At 34.2% G+C, this 20,509-nt stretch overlaps 1 protein-coding gene across 4 annotated transcripts in view; it reads right to left on the bottom strand.

The window, feature by feature from the left end:
• Nucleotides 1–1,493: 1,493 nt before the first annotated feature.
• Nucleotides 1,494–20,509, bottom strand: part of LOC138701442 (zinc finger protein ZFP2-like) — a 36,374-nt gene continuing 17,358 nt past the window's right edge. For all 4 annotated transcript variants that reach the window (XM_069828327.1, XM_069828326.1, XM_069828325.1 and 1 more), the window contains 2 exons: nucleotides 15,592–15,653; nucleotides 1,494–3,886 (listed from right to left, as the gene is read on the bottom strand). In XM_069828327.1, the coding sequence (XP_069684428.1) occupies nucleotides 2,680–3,886; nucleotides 15,592–15,653 (1,269 nt within the window). In that variant the 3' untranslated portion in view covers nucleotides 1,494–2,679. The remainder of the gene's footprint in view (nucleotides 3,887–15,591; nucleotides 15,654–20,509) is intronic.

The raw sequence follows: 20,509 nt of genomic DNA, 5'->3' as shown, positions 1-20,509 counted from the left end.
CGCAATCGCTCGAGCTCTTCGCGACAAGAAATATATCAAATGCATGATCTATTGGAAACAGGAAGATGTCGGCTGGTTGATATATTAGCCTTTAACAACACAACAGGCTATATAAAAGATTCTATTCACTTTGAATTGAATACAACTCAGTCTGAAGATGTCAACAATGAGAAGAATCAAATTTATGGTCCAACTGTTCCTTATTATTTACATATGTATAAGTTACAAACTATTGAAATTATTGGATTAGTGGATGCTAGAGGAACGATTACGAAAAGAAAGATATGTTGAATCTTTCGTACACTACTTTTAACACTTGAATATAAATAATTGATTAAATGGCGATCTTACTCGTGTTAATTATGTAAGCATGTGCGGCTTACAACTGTTTCGGTGTTACTTGACACCATCCTCAGAGCCTTCTGTGTCTTGACGTCATCTCAACTTCGCTGCCTGTTGTGTGGGTGCGTTCGTGTGATGAAGAGTTGAGTCAAATAGTGTGTGTGTTCTGAAATTGATCTGTGTGTTGAGAATTTGATTAGGGTGTGTTTTATTGTGTCTGTATATTTCATATTGTTCTAGTGTGTTGAGTTTTTGGTTTTTGGGTTGTATGTGTAGGATTTCCATGTCTGTATTTATGTTATTGTATGTGTGGTTAGCATTAGTTATGTGTTCGGCATATGTAGATGTATTGTGTACTCTGATTATTGCTTTAATGTGTTCTTTGTATCGAGTTTGGAATGATCTGCCTGTCTGTCCAATGTAGAAACTGTTGCAACTATTGCATGTGAGTTTGTATACGCCTGTGTGGTTGTATTTATTTGTTTGTGTTGTGTGTTGAGATGTCTTTGTAGTGTGTTTTCTGTTCTGTATGCTATGTTGACTCAACTCTTCATCACACGAACGCACCCACACAACAGGCAGCGAAGTTGAGATGACGCCGATACATAGAAGGCTCTGAGGATGGTGTCAAGTAGCACCGAAACAGCTGTGAGCCGCACATGCTTACATAATTAACAGAATAAGATCGCCATTTAATCACTTATTTTTAAAAAATATTAATTTTTGCAAAGCATTCAATCTTGAATCCTCTTTGGCCAAGACTGTTTCTTTGATAGCTCTAAATCTATCCTCTGGGGAATCACATATATGAGTAGCTTAATATCAAAGACGGACATCTGCCGTCTCCATAGTTTTGATTTAGAGGCAATTTGTTTAATTCACAGTGTTCTTTGTAATATTTATCACAATTTATTTTATAAATATAGTGTTAGAGTTTGCATATGGTTTCACTATAACTGGAAAGAGAATGAAAATTTGTATAAAAAAGCACAGCTACCTAAATTTCGATTGAGGTCAGATGTCCGTTAATAATAATAATAATAATAATAATAATAATAATAATAATAATATTATTATTATTATTATTATTATTATTATTATTATTTCTCGCGGAAAAAAAAAATATCAAAAAAATTGTACCCATTTACTAATTCTTGTATAGTTGGTACACTTTATTCTTCAGGGCAACCCCTATTTTAGGGGAAGTTTGTTTAAATATATAATAGGATAACATTGTAACCTAGTTATTACTATTATACACTAAAACTATTAAAAAACTTAAGGCATCAATAAATAGAAGTATTAATTGAGTATCATGTATAAACAGAAGCCTAAATATGTCATCTTGTATCTAACTCAATTTACTGAGCATTTAAAAGTATCTACTAAGAAAATACATTTTTAAAATGAGTTAATTTATTACTAATCTTATCCAGCAAGCAACTTTTGCAGGCAGAAGAAACATCACATCAGACACTACATACTGTATGCCTTTCATTCCCATAAATTTTACTGAACATGAACGCTTTTAAGATAGGAATGGCACATTAACTTATGTCTGCGTAAAATTAACACATATCAATTTTCATCTTTCAGGTTTATTATCATAATTAATTGCCAACTTTCGTCTAATCACCGGTGATCTTTCTCAATAAGTTGGATATATTCAACCGTTTCAAATGTCAATTTCTGCTTGTGTTACTAAGGGTGACAGTGGAAAATATACAATAAATAACTTTTTCATTGTTCCCATGTATAAAAGTTGAGATACAGAAGACAGACCAGAGTTGAAGGATAGCCATGATTTTCTTCTGGTCACATAGTTAACTGAAGTGAAACGACATGTAATACAATAAATCAGAACTTTTCAATATTCCATACAATTAAAATTTTTAACCGAACAACCTATTCAACAATCCTTTTACTCCAGTAGTAATGAACAAAGCTGAAAATACACAACCAACCAAATAAATAGATCACATTTAACAGGTATCACAACTGGTGTTAAACATTGAGAAGGATTACTTCCCCACGAAAATATCTTTTATAAGTGTCTCAAATTATAATTGAAAAGGGTATCTCATTTTCCATATTTTGAATATATTTACTTATGAGGAAATATTTTTGGATGTAAGATACACATAGATCTGCATCTTACATCCGCAAATACACATATGTGAAATTAATTTATATAGGCTTATGCTGCAAATTAATTCTGATAACGGTATTAAAATTGCGAAATAAAACAAAACTATCATTTAACTGTTCATGCAATTAGAGGTCTTTTGAGGTTTCATGGCCCCAAGAAATATTTTTCACAGACAATATTAGAATGGTTTATGATCTATGAATACGACGATGCTTCCTAAGATTCCCCGATTGCAAGAAACATTTTCCACAAGTATCGCACTGAAATGGCTTCACGCCTATGTGTAGTCGAGTATGGGACTTGAGATATCCCGAATGTGAGAATCTCTTTCCACAAGCATCGCATTTGAATGGCTTCTCTCCTGTGTGTATGCGGGCATGGATCTTCAGATGTCCTGAATGCGAGAAATTCTTTCCGCAGATATCACATTGGAATGGCTTCGCACCTGTATGTAGACGAACATGAGCCTTCATATGTCCAGCATGCGAAGAAGTCCTTCCACAAACATCGCATTTGAATGGTTTATCACCCGTGTGTAGAAATGCATGTTTGTTGAGATTTCCTACCTGTAAAAAACATTTTCCACAAATATCGCATTGGAACGGCTTCTCGCCAGTATGCTTGAGATGGTGTCTCTGAAGACACGAGGGCTGTGAAAAACATTTTCCACAGATATCGCATTTGAATGGCTTCTCACCGGAATGCTGCCGCGCATGTGTTTCAAGATGTCCCAATCGAGAGAAACTTCTATCACACTCTCGACATTTAAATGGCTTCTTGCCTGTATGCTTTCGTTTATGAGCTTTTAAATTTCCAGCGTGAGAGAAACATTTTCCATATGAATCGCATCTGAATGGCTTTTCACCAGTGTGTCGGCGCACATGTCCTTTAAGATGGCCCGACTGCGAAAAAGTCTTTCCACATTCGCTGCATTTGAATGGTCTCTCGCCAGTATGCTGACGTTTATGGGTTGTTAGATACCCCGAGTGTGAGAAATACTTTCCACATATATCGCATTTGAAATTCTTTTCGCCCGTGTGTACCCGCATATGGTTATCAAGACTTTCTGATTCTAAGAAACACTCTTCACATACGTCACATCTGAATTTCTTCTCGTCTGTATCAGTGTGATATCCGAGAGACTGGCAATGTGCTACAATCTTGCCACTAACATTATTGTTCGCAGAAATACTGCCACTTTTACTTCGACATTCTGTCTTCATTTTGTCTTCCCTTCTCAACAATTCTTCGTAATTTTGGCAGTCAATAGTACTTTCGCACGGAGGTTTCTGAGATGATATGGAAATGGTGTGACTATGCTCTTTCGTCACATGCTCTGCACATGCCTTAATCGCGCACTCTGGTGAGATATTACTGGTCTGGTTATCTTCAATGCTATAATGAAAATATATTATCAGTCTACAAAAGATTGGAATTAAAAAAATATATATATATGAAGGTGTTCGAAAAATATCGTCCAATAATAGCACTGTAGAACAGAGACCATCATACCTATTATTTTAAGTACAAGAAGTACCATTCTATGATACATAGTGGCGGAGATATAGTAGCTATAATCTGTCAAATGGAAAATAATGCCAAAACCCATGAAAGTAATCAAACAAGCTTAAAAATAATGTTTATGCTACAAAGCATGATGTATATGGTAATACAGTTTGGGCAACTGGGCTCTACATAAACAGGTGCTCAGAATCTACGTGAAGATTATTATTATTTATTTTTTTTTTTTTGGTCCTACAGAATACATCTGTTACGGTAACAATTGATATTAGAAAAGAAAAATTCGCTCCGGCGCCAATTTTCGTACTCAGAAAATTTTCCATATACAATTTACATGGGCAGTACTGTGAAAAATGCACTTGAACAGAACAATGCACCTTTCAGAATACGAACATTGTAGAATTTCAAACGAAAAATGTAGAAAGTTACATAATATGGAATTAATAAAAAGCACAACTTTACTGTACAACACATGGAGAACTTAAATATTTTCAATTTTAAACGAACTTGAAACTGAAAACATATGAATAAGAGCATTTAAGGATATTCAACTTAAGTTACTTGTGAAAATGAGAAAAAAAAAAAAACAGATGTGATTAAGAAAGATACGATATGCAGATATAATATCAGTGATTGTGTGTGTTATTGTGTCTGAATACAGAATGTCGCTGAAATGCACACATACACACATTCACATACAACCGAAAAGAGCAGAATGACAATACAGTGGGAAGTGGAAAATTTAATAAAAGCAGAATACGAAATGTCTTTGTTAAACTCTTTATTCGCGATAATCAAAAGCATACCAAGGGAACAGTGTAAAAATGGAGAGATTAAAGGCCCATTCACAATGAAAATTAAACATAAACATAACGTAAGCATAAAACCTTGTGTCCATGTTATTTAATGAAAGCATTCACAATGAATTACATAAGCATAAACATAATCTTAATCATAAGACGTTAACATGAAAGTTTCAAAACTCCAAACTTTCATGCTTATGTTTATGCGATTTGGAAACAGTACACAAGCGGAGAGCGTGTTTTCACTTTTTGTTTAACATCTCATGGGCTTTGCCTACAGGTAATATTTTGATCTATGGGCCGTGATGATAGCTAGGCGCGCAACATGGAATCATATGACGAAAAGTTGATTATTTTACATCTCCGTTTCTTTGATTTCAAGTATTGAAAGCCACATACTGATGCCATTGTAGTTATTAGAAACATAAATTGGCTACATCGTCAGTCATTGTGCAATTCTCCATTTTTATGTAATAGATTCTGTAGTTTTGTTGATTCGGTATGTTTCTTTCCACACACGTGTTATGTTTACGTTATGTTTAATTTTCATTGTGAATGGGCCTTGGCTACTTAAGTTTGTGGCATATGTTTATGTGCTTATGTTAATGTTTACGTTATGTTTAATTTTCATTGTGAATGAGCCTTCACAACATGGAAAGAGCTTCTCAAAGAATAATAAATTTGGCGCGCAACATGGAATCATATGACGAAAAGTTGATTATTTTACATCTCCGTTTCTTTGATTTCAAGTATTGAAAGCCACATACTGATGCCATTGTAGTTATTAGAAACATAAATTGGCTACATCGTCAGTCATTGTGCAATTCTCCATTTTTATGTAATAGATTCTGTAGTTTTGTTGATTCGGTATGTTTCTTTCCACACACGTGTTATGTTTACGTTATGTTTAATTTTCATTGTGAATGGGCCTTGGCTACTTAAGTTTGTGGCATATGTTTATGTGCTTATGTTAATGTTTACGTTATGTTTAATTTTCATTGTGAATGAGCCTTCACAACATGGAAAGAGCTTCTCAAAGAATAATAAATTTCCAGAGCACATAAATTTAAACTTAATTATGTATAGAGCTTCATAGATTTTATATTATAATCATATCAATACTGTACAGACGAAAAAAATTCTACATAGCCTAAGTCTTTTACTATAAATAAACAGCCTAAAGGCTCATTCACAATGAAAATTAAACATAACGTAAACATTAACATAAACACATAAACATATGCCACAAACTTAAGTAGCCAAGGCCCATTCACAATGAAAATTAAACATAACGTAAACATAACACGTGAGTGGAAAGAAACATACCGAATCAGCAAAACTACAGAATATATTACATAAAAATGGAGAATTGCACAATGACTGACGATGTAGCTATTCAATCTATGTTTCTAATAACTACAATGGCATCAGTATATGGCTTTCAACACTTGAAATCAAAGAAACGGAGATTTAAAATAATCAACTTTTCGTCCTATGATTCCATGTTGCGCACCTAGCTATCATCACGGCCAATAGATAAAAATATTGCCTGTAGGCAAAGCCCATGAGATGTTAAACAAAAAGTGAAAACACGCTCTCCGCTTGTGTACTGTTTCCAAATCGCATAAACATAAGCATGAAAGTTTGGAGTTTGCAAACTTTCATGTTAACGTCTTATGATTAAGATTAAGTTTATGCTAATGTAATTCATTGTGAATGCTTTCATTAAATAACATGGACACAAGGTTTTATGCTTACGTTATGTTTATGTTTAATTTTCATTGTGAATGGGCCTTTATATTATTGACTGGAAGAGGTTTTGCGAGAAGTGATATTTTTGGGCAAGATGGCTGTTGCAACTGCACTGGGAAGCAAATGCTCTTGAGATTCTCCTATTTACAGGTTGCATGTGGGTTGGACCACAAAGGCTCGTGTGTTGGAAAGAAACAGATACTTTCCTTTCCACTCGTGCTTGTGATCAAGGTCAGCAAAGTAAAATCTAATAAAACCATAGTGAAATATATTTATTTTTGCTTCTCATGAGATGTGTTTCACTATAATAATAATAATAATAATAATAATAATAATAATAATAATAATAATAATAATAATAATCATCATCATCATCATCATCATAATACAATAATAATTTATTTATTTATTTATTGATATTTATGTGCTGGGCAACAGCCATTGGCCAATAAAAGTCCAGTACAGTGATACAATTAATACATTAAAAAGAACAACTATGGTACAAAATACTACAAAAAACAACAAAATAAAGAACATAGATTACAATAATTAATTTACAAGAATTAAAACTATAAATTATTAGGGAAAGGAGTTGATTCGTACTAACAATTTGTGTATAAGGATTATGCCAATAATATTAGCAAAGACATTGCCATATTCTAATACTTCTATACATTGAATGGATCGAAATCACCTACATGTAAGTTAGCATGTTTAATACATCTGGAAACCGGCAAGAAAGATTTAGAATTTCTAATATAGAAGAGTTTGTGATGTCTCATGTCCTTCAAAGGAATACGAAGGCTGGCACTGTTTAGGAAAGATTGACAATCAATGTCACCTTTAAGGACCTTACATAAGAATAAGTAATCGAGATCATGACGTCTGGCATACAGGCTTCGACATTTAAAGTGCTCGCATTTCTTATCATAATGAGGAGCGTTTTTTCAAAACTCGATAAATGCAAAATTTGAAAAATTGAGTTACACACACCACCCACATAACCTATATGACCTTCATGATCCCATACACTCATTTCTCTCTAAAGACGATACTTGCCTTACTTATAAATAGGGAAACTATGAAGGTTTTTTCAAAACTCGATAAATGATCAGGAATAGAGAAAGCAGAAGTCGATAAATGCAGTAGGCCTAAGTAAGGAAGAAGTATTTCCATTGTAATAATTTTATTCCTTACATTTCATTCAACTTCGCACAGATGCTAATTAATTATTTCTACGAACTGGAGGAAAGTGACTTTTGTTCTCACTGGATTGTTGACAAGTTTCAATTTCATTCTTTGAGAGGTTTTCATTGTGAATGGTGATGTTTTTCCTGTGTTAATAAACTGAGTTTTCATTTTGAATATTTCGTCGGAGGATTCTGATACTGATACACATGTTGAAGAATGTTCCTTAGGAAGAAAATCAAGATGCAAGGAGAGTCAGCCAAAAAGAAAGATCTGCAAAACTAAAGAGGAACCACAAATAAATTGCAGTCATGGACTTCAGAAGTTAGCTACAAATACCAAAGGAAAGAAAAATTGTAAAGCTGCTGAGCTGTGATATAATGACATCACCGCATTTCATCATCATGTGACATCTCTAAACAAAACTGATCAAGATAAATTTCTGTTAAAGTTTATGGAAATTTGTACTCCTAAACGCAGAATAGTAGCTAGGTACTGAAAATGCCAAGCGGAAGAAGAGAGTTTCAGTAAAATATACCATCAGAAAGAAGAATGGTACATTATTGCCTGTTTGTGCTGCAACTTTTCAAGCTGTTTCTGGTATGCCAAAGGACAGATTGTCTTACCTGGCTAACAGGTTTCATGAAACGGGGAAAGTGCCAAAAGAAATGCGTGGAGGGAATAGAGTAGGAGAAAAACATAAGGAACTCTTGCCATTAAAAATGATATACAAAGCTACAAATGTCGAGAAAGTCATCATGGTAGGGGAAAGTCTGAGAGAGGGTACTTAATTTCTCATCTTTCAGTTAATAAAATGTGGAAATTTTTTTGTGCAAACCGGACTGCTTCAGATTTGAATCTCTGCTCGTTGTCCAAATACAAACGAATTTTCTATAAATGTTTCAACTTGTCATTTAAGACTCCCCATACCGATACTTGCTCAACTTGCAAAATGAATCTACTAAAGATAAAAGCAGAACAGGGTTTGGAAAAAAAGAATGAATTAAGGACAAACTACACATTACATAAACTTCGTGCGAAGCAATTTTACAAAATAATGAAAGATGATAATGCAGATTTCATAAAAATTTGCTTCGACATGCAGAACAATCAGCCGTTACCAAAGCTATCTGTTAGTGAAGTGTTTTATTCTAGGCAAATATGGCTATACAATCTATGCATCATGATACATTCATAAAAGCAGAGGAAAGAGGACATTACTTTTTACACATGGTTGGAAACAGAGTCCACAAGAGGGTGTAACCAAGTTGCTTCAGCTTTGTTGGATTTTATGTGTGACCTGGAAAATAAAGTGAAAAATGGAGGGGCCAGTACGATTCATCTGTTCTCAGACTCCTGTAGCAGCCAGAATAAAATCAGTGTCATGATGGCTACACTAACTGCATTCTTGGCAAGAAGCAAGAAATTTAGCAATATTGTACACTTCTTTCCTGTAGGGGGGCATAGTTATATGGCTCCGGACAGAGTGTTCGGCAGGATAGAAAAAAGTTACAGGCGACAGGAGACCATCACTTCACCCAAGGAATATTACGACTTATTAGAGGAACATGGGACTTTGAAAGTCTAAACAAAGACTGGAAAGTCAGAAACCTCAAGGAAAGCTCAAAGAAAGTACTACGGTCAAAACTGCCATTTAAGATGAATAGTCAACGTGTAATTATGTATAAAAAGAATCTGGATAAAGTTGAAATTTCTGTAACAAGCACTTACTTTGGAGGTCCAGTTCAAGTTGAAGTTTTGAAAAACAAATCTTGCCATCAGATGATGTTAAATTCGACAGTTCTTCCAAAGAAAAGTGCAGTGAGCAAAGAGAAGAAAAAATGATGTTGCAGCTTTACTCAAGTACTTCGAAATAACTGACAATGCAAGGGATTTCTACAAAGATGTGCTAGAAAGGAACTGAATGTAAAAAAAAAAATAATGTTCAAATAAATTTAGATTAGGTAAAAAAATGTTGTACAGTTTAGCAACTTCATGATACATATTGTTTAGTTTAATGTATGCATTATTGTGTATCTAAAATAAATTATGTAACAATATAAAGGAAAAAATGTTAAAATAAAATAAAATTACATAAAAATGTTATTTAGTTAACATAATGTAATACTGTTAGTTCAATGTATCCATTATTGTGCATCTAAAATAAATAATGTAAAAGTGTATGTCAAAAATCAATAAATACTGGAATTTATGGGGGGGGGGGGAAACATAAAAATGGACAAAAGAAACAGGATTATATGAACATCTTCCACTCACTACTTATCATTTATCGACTTTTGAAAAAACCTTCATAAATTGACATCTGATTTCAAATAGTAAACAATAGACTGAAACAATTTTAATTACGCCATCTGGTTCATTTATTCATTGAATTACATGTGCTGAAATGCACATATTTTAAAATAAATAATTCTTGTCAAAAAACAAAAAACGCATTTTCTGAAAAAACTTGTTTTTGCATATATCGAGTTTTGAAAAAACGCTCCTCAAAATTATACTCAGAGTTATTAGGCAGGAATCGGTACGAACATAATGAAATAAATTTCCTTTGAATATTTTCCAGTTTTGCCGAATCAGAACTAGTAATAGAGTTCCAAACTACAGATGCATATTCGAGTTTCGATCTCACTAATGTATAGTATAGTATTAAAAGCAGTGGCGGCTCCTGCGTATTAAGAGGAGGAAAGAAGGTAACAGGACGAAATGACACCTTCGTGAATGAAACATGCTACAAATTAGCCAACATGCACACATGTAAGACCAGGTAGTGTTGGGGTTGGCCTTCCCTTCTGTATAGCAATAATCTGTTCTTGTAAACTGAGTTTCCTAAATTTTCCATACAATATAATGTTTTCACTTCCATTCATTGTTGAATAATTGCACAAATTAACAATTACATGGAAATTCACCTCGCAGCATTTTTCGAGCACACTACAGCATCACATGTGTTGGAAGAGACTAACACATAATTGGAACCACGGAAATGGGAATGGGAAATAATCTGAGGAAAGCGAGAACACTGCACCCACCCACGTGGTCTGTGTTGCCACATGTACATTGCACAAGTTCAGTATCACATGCTTTTGAAGAATATCTGTTCTTGCAAAGTCATACTACCATTATTGTTCAAAGTTGCCGGTGCCCAATTTTTTATGTTAAAAATAATGTAGTTTGGAGTACCTACTTACTTTCAATTTCAAATATATTTGTACAAAACTGACAACGTGGCTGTTGCCCTGTCTAGTACACAATGAACAGAAGTGAATTTCAGGGGCCAAAAAGATCTACTGTACGATACTAACGTAGAACTACTTCCTCTTTGTTTTATATAAACACGACTTTAACTTTCAAATATCCTTGAAAGTTTCAAACCATGAATAGTAGCTTATAAAGTGCAATGAATAAAATTTTTGATTTATAATTAAAAAAAAAAAGTTTATATGGTGTCTTTCATAGCGCTGCGTTAAAAGTGTTTTATTGTGCCTCCTTCTAGATGTGTTATAGTCTGGTTGAATGCAAGATCGTTAGATGGCAGCGGTAGCGAGCTTGCTGTATGACCAGTCGGTTTCTATTTCCCGCCCATGTGCTGATTCAGAGAAGGATCTCCTCCCTCTCTGTTCATTTACTCGCTTTAAAACTCTGCTTCTTTCTCTGGCCACTAATGCGCTGTTGTCTATGTGTGCTAACTGCAGTAAAGGAAGAATGGATTGGCTTTCCTCCACACAAACAATCTCGCATCTTTCTCACAGTTTTCTAGCAGCACATGAGCGCGCATCGTTTAAAACTCGATCAACCGAGGTTTTCTTATAGCTGTGAACTTAAAAATGATCGAACCTTCCTCGAATTTCAAGGCACATATTTTATTTGGTATTTACTTTCAAAAGAACAAAATGTGAGGAGGACGTTCCTCCCTTCCCTCCCCCGAGGAACTGCCACTGATTAAAAGAGAGTCAGGTGTTGAAAAAGAATAAGTAATTGACCGAATTATTCCTAACATTCTTATTGCATGGTTATAAATATAAACAATGTGGTTGTGAAAATATAATCTATTGTCAATTAATACACCAAGGACTCTAATACAATCTTTTCTGTTAATTAATACATTTTTTAGATAATAGTTATATTTTAGTGTAGAGGTTTTCCTTGAAAATGATATTACGTAAGTTTTGGATTCATTAATCATCATCCCGTTATCAACTGACCAATTGGTAATTGAATTAATGTCATCCTGAAGAAATTGACAGTCGGCAACACTATTGATTTTTCGAAAAATTAAAAGAGGCTGTATTCGAATACAGGACCTTACGAATAAGAGGCTGGAACGTTACCATTACGCTATAAGGTAATAATAATAATAATAATAATAATAATAAAAGAAAAATCCAAGTAAGTGAAATGAAGTTCCTACGAGGTGTTGCAGGTTATACTTTATTGGATCATCAAAGAAACGAAAATATCCGACAATTATTAAATATTTTTAATTTAGAAGGAAAGATTAAAAATCAGAAACAAAATTGGTACAAACATATTACAAGAATGACTAATGACAGATTACCAAAACAAATTATGGATTATGCACCAACAGGATATAGAAATGTCGGAAGACCGAAAAGAAGATGGACAGATGATTTAAGACTTGAAGACGGAACAGGCCAATAGGCCTAATCCCTGTAGCTGAAGAATAATAAACTCATATGCAACACTTTTTGACTGAAATACTTCTGCACTCCCTGTCAATGAAAGTTTCCTTCGATGGTCAGAGATCTCATTCACAGTAGGATATATTAAAGTGTGAAACCACCACAGTTTTAGCAAACATTCAAGGAGGGATAGACTACAAGACAAATTGTACTTAATCAACCTGAGTGTCTTCCTTGATAAACAGTGTAGTCAGTTATTTAACGACGATACCTCAACTACAAGGTTATTTAGCGTCAATAAACTTGGTGGGAACAAGATTGTATTTCGTAATGAATTATCTGACATTTGCTTTACAGTTGAGGAATATGTCGGAAAAAATCCCAACTAGGCCAGATAATTAGCGCAAGCAGGAATTGAACCAGTGCCCGAGCACAGCTTGGATCAGTAGGCAAATTCGTTACTACCTGAGCTATGCCATTGGCTGATATGCAATGTATTGGACCATGAAGAAGAAAAGCAGTAAGTGTAAGTGATTATACTACAAAGACATGGGTGTTACAAGAAATAAATTATCACCGTTTCTACAACAAACAGTTTTTGCAGTTTCTGTATGGGTAGGTATTAGTATCTTTGCAATATATAAGTACAGCAAAATTTTCATATTTCGAAGTAAGAATGAACGATGGACTTATGAAGCTACACATACAAGTTACATACAAATAAAAGAAGAGAACTACAAAGGGATAGCAATTTGGTTACGTTTTTATAAGCAGACGACAAACTAAGATTAGAAAAGATAAGTAAAGATGGTTGGAAAACAGACACAATGATCTTAAACAAGTGAAGGTCTGAAGGTAAAATGAGTTCGAGAAAGCAAAAGGAGCGACATTAGATGAGGTAGTCCTAGTCTGTCGAAATGAATGATGATACATGGAGAATTAAATATAACAGCGAACCGAATGAGCTGATAAAGAATAGGAACATAATAAATCATATAAAATCGCTAAGATTAGGATGGTTTGGTCATATAAATAGAATGGAGAATAATAGACTGGTCAAACAAATATACAAATGGAAACCAATAGTTAACAGAAAGCAGGGTAGACCAAAAAATAGATGGGAGGATGATGTCCTGAATGATTTGAAATTGATGAAGGTGGAAAACTGGACAAAGATAGTTGGAAGCTGTAAGGAATGGAAGAAAGTTGTTGAGAAGGCCAAAACTTTCATCTGAGAGTTGTAGAGCCTGAAGAAGAAGAAGAAGAAGAAGAAGAAGAAGAAGAAGAAGAAGAAGAAGAAGGAGGAGGAGGAGGAGAAGAAGAAGAAGAAGAAGAAGCCTAGCCTGTCATGCTAAGGAGAAAGGCAGTAATTTCATGAACTTCATAATATTGAGAAAAACGCCTTCAAAGTTAAATACATTTACCATTACTTTCTCCTTTCTGGATTGAGTTCAAATTAACAGTATAGCTATAAAATAAGAATGAAAATATGTTTATGGCATCAGAAATTGAAATTTTTCTAAAATAATTTGCTTACAGCAGATACTGCTTTTTTAAGTTGTATAACATAAATGCTGCTTTCTTCCTTTGTCTATTATTAGAAATAAATACGTACACTTTAATAGATGCTTATGGATTTCAATTTTATTGCAGTAGAATTAAATTACAGAATTTAGAGAGAAAAACAAAATCAATTTAGCGAAAAATAATTGTCAGCCAAAAATGCACTAGAAATAAAGATTATTCATGTCAGTTTTGTTGAATAGAAAAATTAAGAACAATTCAATTTGCGGCCAAAACATAACATGTTGGTTATTCACATTCAGAAAAGTTTTGCCAGAATGAGATTGTTTTCAGACATTAGTGGAGTCATATGAGTTTTTAGGCATTCACAGCGACTGTGATCAGAATTAGGCTTTTGGCTAGTCCACCGTGTCCTGGAACTTGGCATTTCCAAAGTTTCGGAACTACATACAGGTTCCATCATCAGGGTAAGACCAGAGAGTCTTCTAGATTAGCCTGGCATAAGGAGCCAACAGAGTAGATGACCTCGCTGCTCTCACGCTGATGATGGAACCTGTATGTAGTTCCAAAACATTGGAAGTGTCGAGTCCCAGAACATAGTGGATTACCCAAGAGCTTAAATCTAATTAGTGGAGTCAGTTTTCTGATTATGCATTTGCTTTTTCCTTGGAGATTCCGCAAGACTTTGGATGCTGCACAGGTTGAGGGAAGGTTTTTCTTTTTCTGGACATTTTTTTTTTTAATTAAGTTCAAGTTATTCACTTGATTCGTGACTATTTTGTTTTGTATCCGAGGTAATAATTATCTCTTGTTTCATGAATCTGGACAGTTTTAAAAACAAGAATATTTTCTTGATTGAAACATTTGAATTTTCGGTTCAAAACTGAAGAAAAATCTAAAAATCATAGAAGTATGAATGTTCATTACTCATCATTTTACCTTTATTTTCTGACGTACAGCAGTGATGAAATCTTTGATGTTATTATGTTTTCCCTTGATGCTACAACGATAATTCTACTTGATGGTAAAAATTGTCATGGGACTTGCATTTAAAGGTTGCATTATGATACAAAACATCGAGACCAATCCAATGATACCAAACACAGCATATTTATGATTTCTGTAGTTACTGCCTTCTTCCTTAGCATGGCAATAGTGTTGTTCTTCAACCAGAAGATTAACCGTGAAAGGAATGTGCTTACTATTGCGTCATCTATTGGAGCAAAGTAGATAGATAAAATTACTGTTATAACGTCAGTTTAAAAAACATGCGCTCTTCTGCATATGTCATTTCCTGTATAGAGGGATTAAAAGACCAGGAAATTAACCATGATCTACTTTTGTAACTAGGGTAGTATAAATATGTGTGCATCAATGTTATCGTTTGTTTTGAGAGTTAGCCAATGGAGATGTGTGTACCCACGTGTGTGACCTTATGACGTCAACATTCATTCAGAGCATTGCCCCACTGCATCTTATTCCCCTAAGACTTTCTCCTGGTTGGAGTACAGTAGTGGTGGAGGTTTTACTAGTGACTATTTCTACAAGGAGTGCCAAATCCCAGAGTACATTACATACTTTCGACATATGTATTAATATTAAAGAAGTAATGGAAGAAAGTACGATGTGAAAACGCGCATATTACACTCACCTTTCATCTTTCTGTGCTGCTACCTTCAGCTTCAGCTCTTCCTCCACTGTGTCCAACTCTTCCTAAAAAAGAGAGCAAAGAAAATGAAAATATGTCGCAATTTGAACCCAGCAAATAATCCATCGATTTATAATTACGGAAATATTCTCTTGAGCCCAAGTAGTAATTTTAGTACTGGTAATGCAAAACAATTCACCACAATTCCATTCCCTAGTCACAAATTTGGAGAAATGAATCAAAAACTAACAATGTTCAACACTTTTAATAGGTGAACTCAAAATGGTCTTAGGAAAACATCTATACCCTTATTAACTAAACTTTTTGTTGTTTCTCTGAACTACATCTACATATTATTACCATACCAAACGGGAATTCTAAGTGAATTCATTAATTCTTGTTAATATTCTGGTAACATGTTAATATTAATATTGATATATTCTAGGTAGCCTATATGAGTTCTGGTCTATTATTTCTATCATTCTGTAATTTCTCCCAGGCAATACTATGACTATAAAATATCATTTTATATAATGATACTGAAGACTACTATAAAAAGGATTGCTTAGAGACAGTTTGCAGGATCACATTACAACTTTTCCGTAAGCAATGATGTGTGTTGATGTGGATTCTTTTTGAAGTGAAATCGCTTACATTTCCTTTCTTCAATTGGTGAATGATGTGTAGTGAAGTAATATTAGGTACTAGACTTGTAATGCCTGCAATTCGATATGGCAACAGTTTCAAAATATTAGTTTCATTTATGTTGCACTTACATTCATCTGCATGTTGACATCCAGGAAGGAAGTTTGAACCATGAAAATTTGCACATATAGTTCAGGTATTGCACCAATGCGAACAGAAGCTGGTAAAATGCTTGAAGTAAATTTATAGGCAAAGGAAACAGTTGCGAATGTTAATAACTTTGTACTATATTTAATTGTTATTAACAGTTTAATTTGCTCAGTGCAAAATTTCTCTGTCACTATCTTCTTGTGTTACGACATGTGTTAAATTAATTTATTGTTCACGCAGACAGTGCTAGGTAAGAAGTGGTATGCTATAACAGCACATCAAGATCTCAGAATATTTGCGTCGTTTCACTTATTCATCATTAACAGACAACATAAATAAATCTTTAGAAAAAAAAAACAAATCAGAATTATACATCTTGATTACACAACTTTTAACACTGTATCACTTCGGAATATGTATGGTAAGACTTTCCTGTGTTAAATTTCAACGTACCTCGTTTACATGTTTCGACCTATTTATGGGTATTCTTCAGAACTGGTCTTTGTTGGTCTTGGCGCCACTTATTCTGTTTCCTGTGAGGGTGTGTTCCTGTGATATAGTGTAGAGTCGAAGAGTGTGTGTGTTTTGAAGTTATGTTGTGTGTTGAAAATTTCGTTGGGGTGTGTTTTTGTGTGTCTGTATATTTCATATTGTTCTAGTGTGTTTAGTTTCTGGCTTTTTGGTTGCATGTGTAGTATTTCCATGTCTGTGTCTCTGGAAATACATGGAAATACTACACATTCAACAAAAAAGCCAGAAACTAAATACACTAGAACAATATGAAATATACAGACACACAAAAACACACCCCAACGAAATTCTCAACACACAACATAACTTCAAAACACACACACTCTTCGACTCTACACTATACCACAGGAACACACCCTCACAGGAAACAGAACAAGTGGCGCCAAGACCAACAAAGACCAGTTCTGAAGATTACCCATAAATAGGTCGAAACATGTAAACGAAGTACGTTGAAATTTAACACAGGAAAGTCTTACCATACATTTCTGAAATCAGAATTGCTAAGCGAAAAACATCAGTATTAAAAATTCACTTTGAAATTGGAAAACTAGTGTTAAAACTAGCAATCAAAAATATTCGGATGTGAAGTGTTGCATGAAGAATGTAAAACATCCCTAAAATACGCTATAGACTTAGTTATGTACAGCAGAACCAGCAACAAATCCAGTACGTACTATAATATCAAATGACTAACGTAAGTTGTAGGAGATGTAAAATGTTTACTACCTTATATAATAACAATCAGTAAAAGTTTCTGATGTAAAACTCCAAAGAGAAAAAATTTTAGATGAAAGAAAATGCTAAATTGTCCTCCAAGTGAAAAGGGTCCAGAAAATGTAGAATGAGGTAGAGTAATACCGGTACTGCAAGGCTTCGATCATCTTGCCAAGACCAGAAGTTGAATTTATAATGACTGAACATTGGCACAAAACAATTTTTCGGTCTGCACAACATTATACCCACGTAAAACTGCAGTAACAGAATTCAGACTGCTTACTGAACATGATTATTTGGCCAAACTCTTGCATAAAATAGGAATTTACATATCCTAACTGTCCTCTATGCCACAAAGAAGAAGAAATGACTGCAGAACATCTACAAACCTGTGAAGTTCTACTGGTTAGATCCACCACAGAGAAATATTGGAGAGCAAGAGCGCTAATGGCTTCATTGCCAAAGACCAGCATTGGATAACAACAACATTATACCTGACAAGAGATGCAGTGTACGTATTTAATTGCTTTTCTCATACTCTTGCTTCCCATGTTTATCAGTACATGAAAGAAGACGTTAACAATCTCGCAGGTTGTGTGTACTGTGATTTTACTCTATTAACGTTTAATAGGAAATGATATTTTTTGTCTCTTAATGAAAATGCGTGTCTGTCAGACACGGACAAGGAATAAAGTAATGTAACTATGAAATTTGCATACTATGTAATAAAAAATAATGTAACTTCATCTGTTCTACAATGAAAACAATAAGTTAAAAAGTGGAAAGATATGTGAATTTTATATAAAAATTGTATGCATTGTAATTTTAAAAAGTCCCGAACATTTATAACCCTTAAATTCCTGAAAGAGACCAATTTTACACAAAATGAAACTCAGAAACTCTTGAAAATAAAAAAAGTGGGTCTGTGACATGTTACACATTTATATCCAGTATTCCTGTTTTCTTTTTTCCTAGTTTTGTCTTCTTCGCTTCGCATTTCTCTGGTTTCTGAATTATCAAATCGAAGATAAAGTAAGAAGTGTTTAGAATCTTTTTACCGACAGAGCAGCCCTTTACAAAGTTCTCCTAAATTTTTTGTCGAAAATAGTGAACCCGCATGTTTTCGTGTCCACATTTGTAAATGGAACATAATATTAGAAGAACATGAGGGCTTTTACTACAAACATATCAGTAGGTTTTTAGCTGAATATTTGTTCTATATGAATTCTGTTTCTAGCTTCTAACTTCACATTTGTTCAGGATGCAATTTCTTGAATAATTTCACCATCAAATAAGGTCGACCAAACATCTTTGTTAGGATTTTCTCCTAAATTTCTTATATGTGTGGTCAAACCAGGCATCCCTCTTATCTTGGTTTGCCGAAAAACAAGTTGTTCCTTGTTGGTTCTTGTGACTTCCAAATAAAACTGTTTTTTCCTTGTAAATAACATCTGAAGTGGTCAGATAATCTACATTTATACTTGCGTCTCCACCTGAACTCACATCATCCTCAAAATTTGACATATGGTCATATCCACTTTCCTTACATGGATCTTCCTGGCCAGGAATAAGCAATGAGGTCGATATCAGAATCATCTGAAGAGAATAACTAACTCCTCGTTTACTTACACTTCCAAAATTTTTTAAATCTTCTTCTCAAAATTAGGATGTGCTGCATTTATAGACTCTTCTCTATATCGTTTACTTCCTGAAGTATACAAGGGGCATTCATTTCTTCAATGCATAAAATATCACATGAAATTGAAACCAGTAATTTCTACAAATTAATTTATTACATTTTTTATTCTAAAAAGTCAGTCGAAGTTAAAAAATAATAACGTTCTCGAAGAAAAATACCATTTCAGGAAATGTGTGTCCGATATACACGCAATAATATTTATAATAGCGAAATGAGTGACAGTTGGACACTGCAGGTTTTCAGAAAAACATTACCAGTGCTGGCGGTTTCAGAACCCAAACAAAAAAACAAGTTACGTGCACATAGTGTTGTGACTATGTCATGCAGTCCCTGTTTACATTGAGTATTTACCAATTACAGTGCTCTTAAAGAGGCTGTGTTATTACTGGGAGTTTAGTCATTCAGTGCATACTGCAGAAACAATATGCCCCAGCGAAAAAACATTAAGTTTCTCTCTGAGAGAAAAGTTTTATATGATTTTCTTATTGAATTTGGTATTCCCAAGAAACTAGTTCGATTAATTAAAATGAGTCTCAGTGAAACGTACAGCAGAGTCCGTATAGGTCAGTTTCTGTCAGATGCATTTCCAATTCACTGTGCGCTAAAGCAAGGAGATGCACTATCACCTTTACTTTTTCACTTTGCTCTAGAGTATGCCATTAGGAAAGTCCAGGATAATAGAGAGGGTTTGGAATTGAATGGGTTACATCAGCTGCTTGTCTATGCGGATGACGTGAATATGTTAGGAGAAAATCCACAAATGATTAGGGAAAATACGGGAATTTTACATGAAGCAAGAGAAGCTTTTTATCATCCAGTCTGTTCTCAAAAAAACTGAAAGTTAGAATTTATAAAACAGTTGTTCTTTATGGTTGCGAAACTTGGACTCTCACTTTGAGAGAGGAACATAGGTTAAGAGTGTTTGAGAATAAAGTGCTTAGGAAAATATTTGGGGCTAAGAGGGATGACGTTACAGGAGAATGGAGGAAGTTACACAACACAGAACTGCACGCATTATATTCTTCACTTGATATAATTAGGACCATTAAATCCAGACTTTTGAGATGGGCAGGGCATGTAGTACATATGGGCGAATCTAGTAATGCATATAGAGTGTTAGTTGGGAGGCCGGAGGGCAAAGATCTTTAGAGAGGCCGAGACGTAGGTGGGAAGACAATATTA

The sequence above is a fragment of the Periplaneta americana genome, chromosome 6, assembly GCF_040183065.1.
Source record: "Periplaneta americana isolate PAMFEO1 chromosome 6, P.americana_PAMFEO1_priV1, whole genome shotgun sequence".
Classification (NCBI taxonomy): Eukaryota; Metazoa; Arthropoda; class Insecta; order Blattodea; family Blattidae; genus Periplaneta; species Periplaneta americana.
The sequence above is the reverse complement of the archived record's forward strand: the minus strand, read 5'-3'. Positions and strand labels throughout refer to the sequence as shown.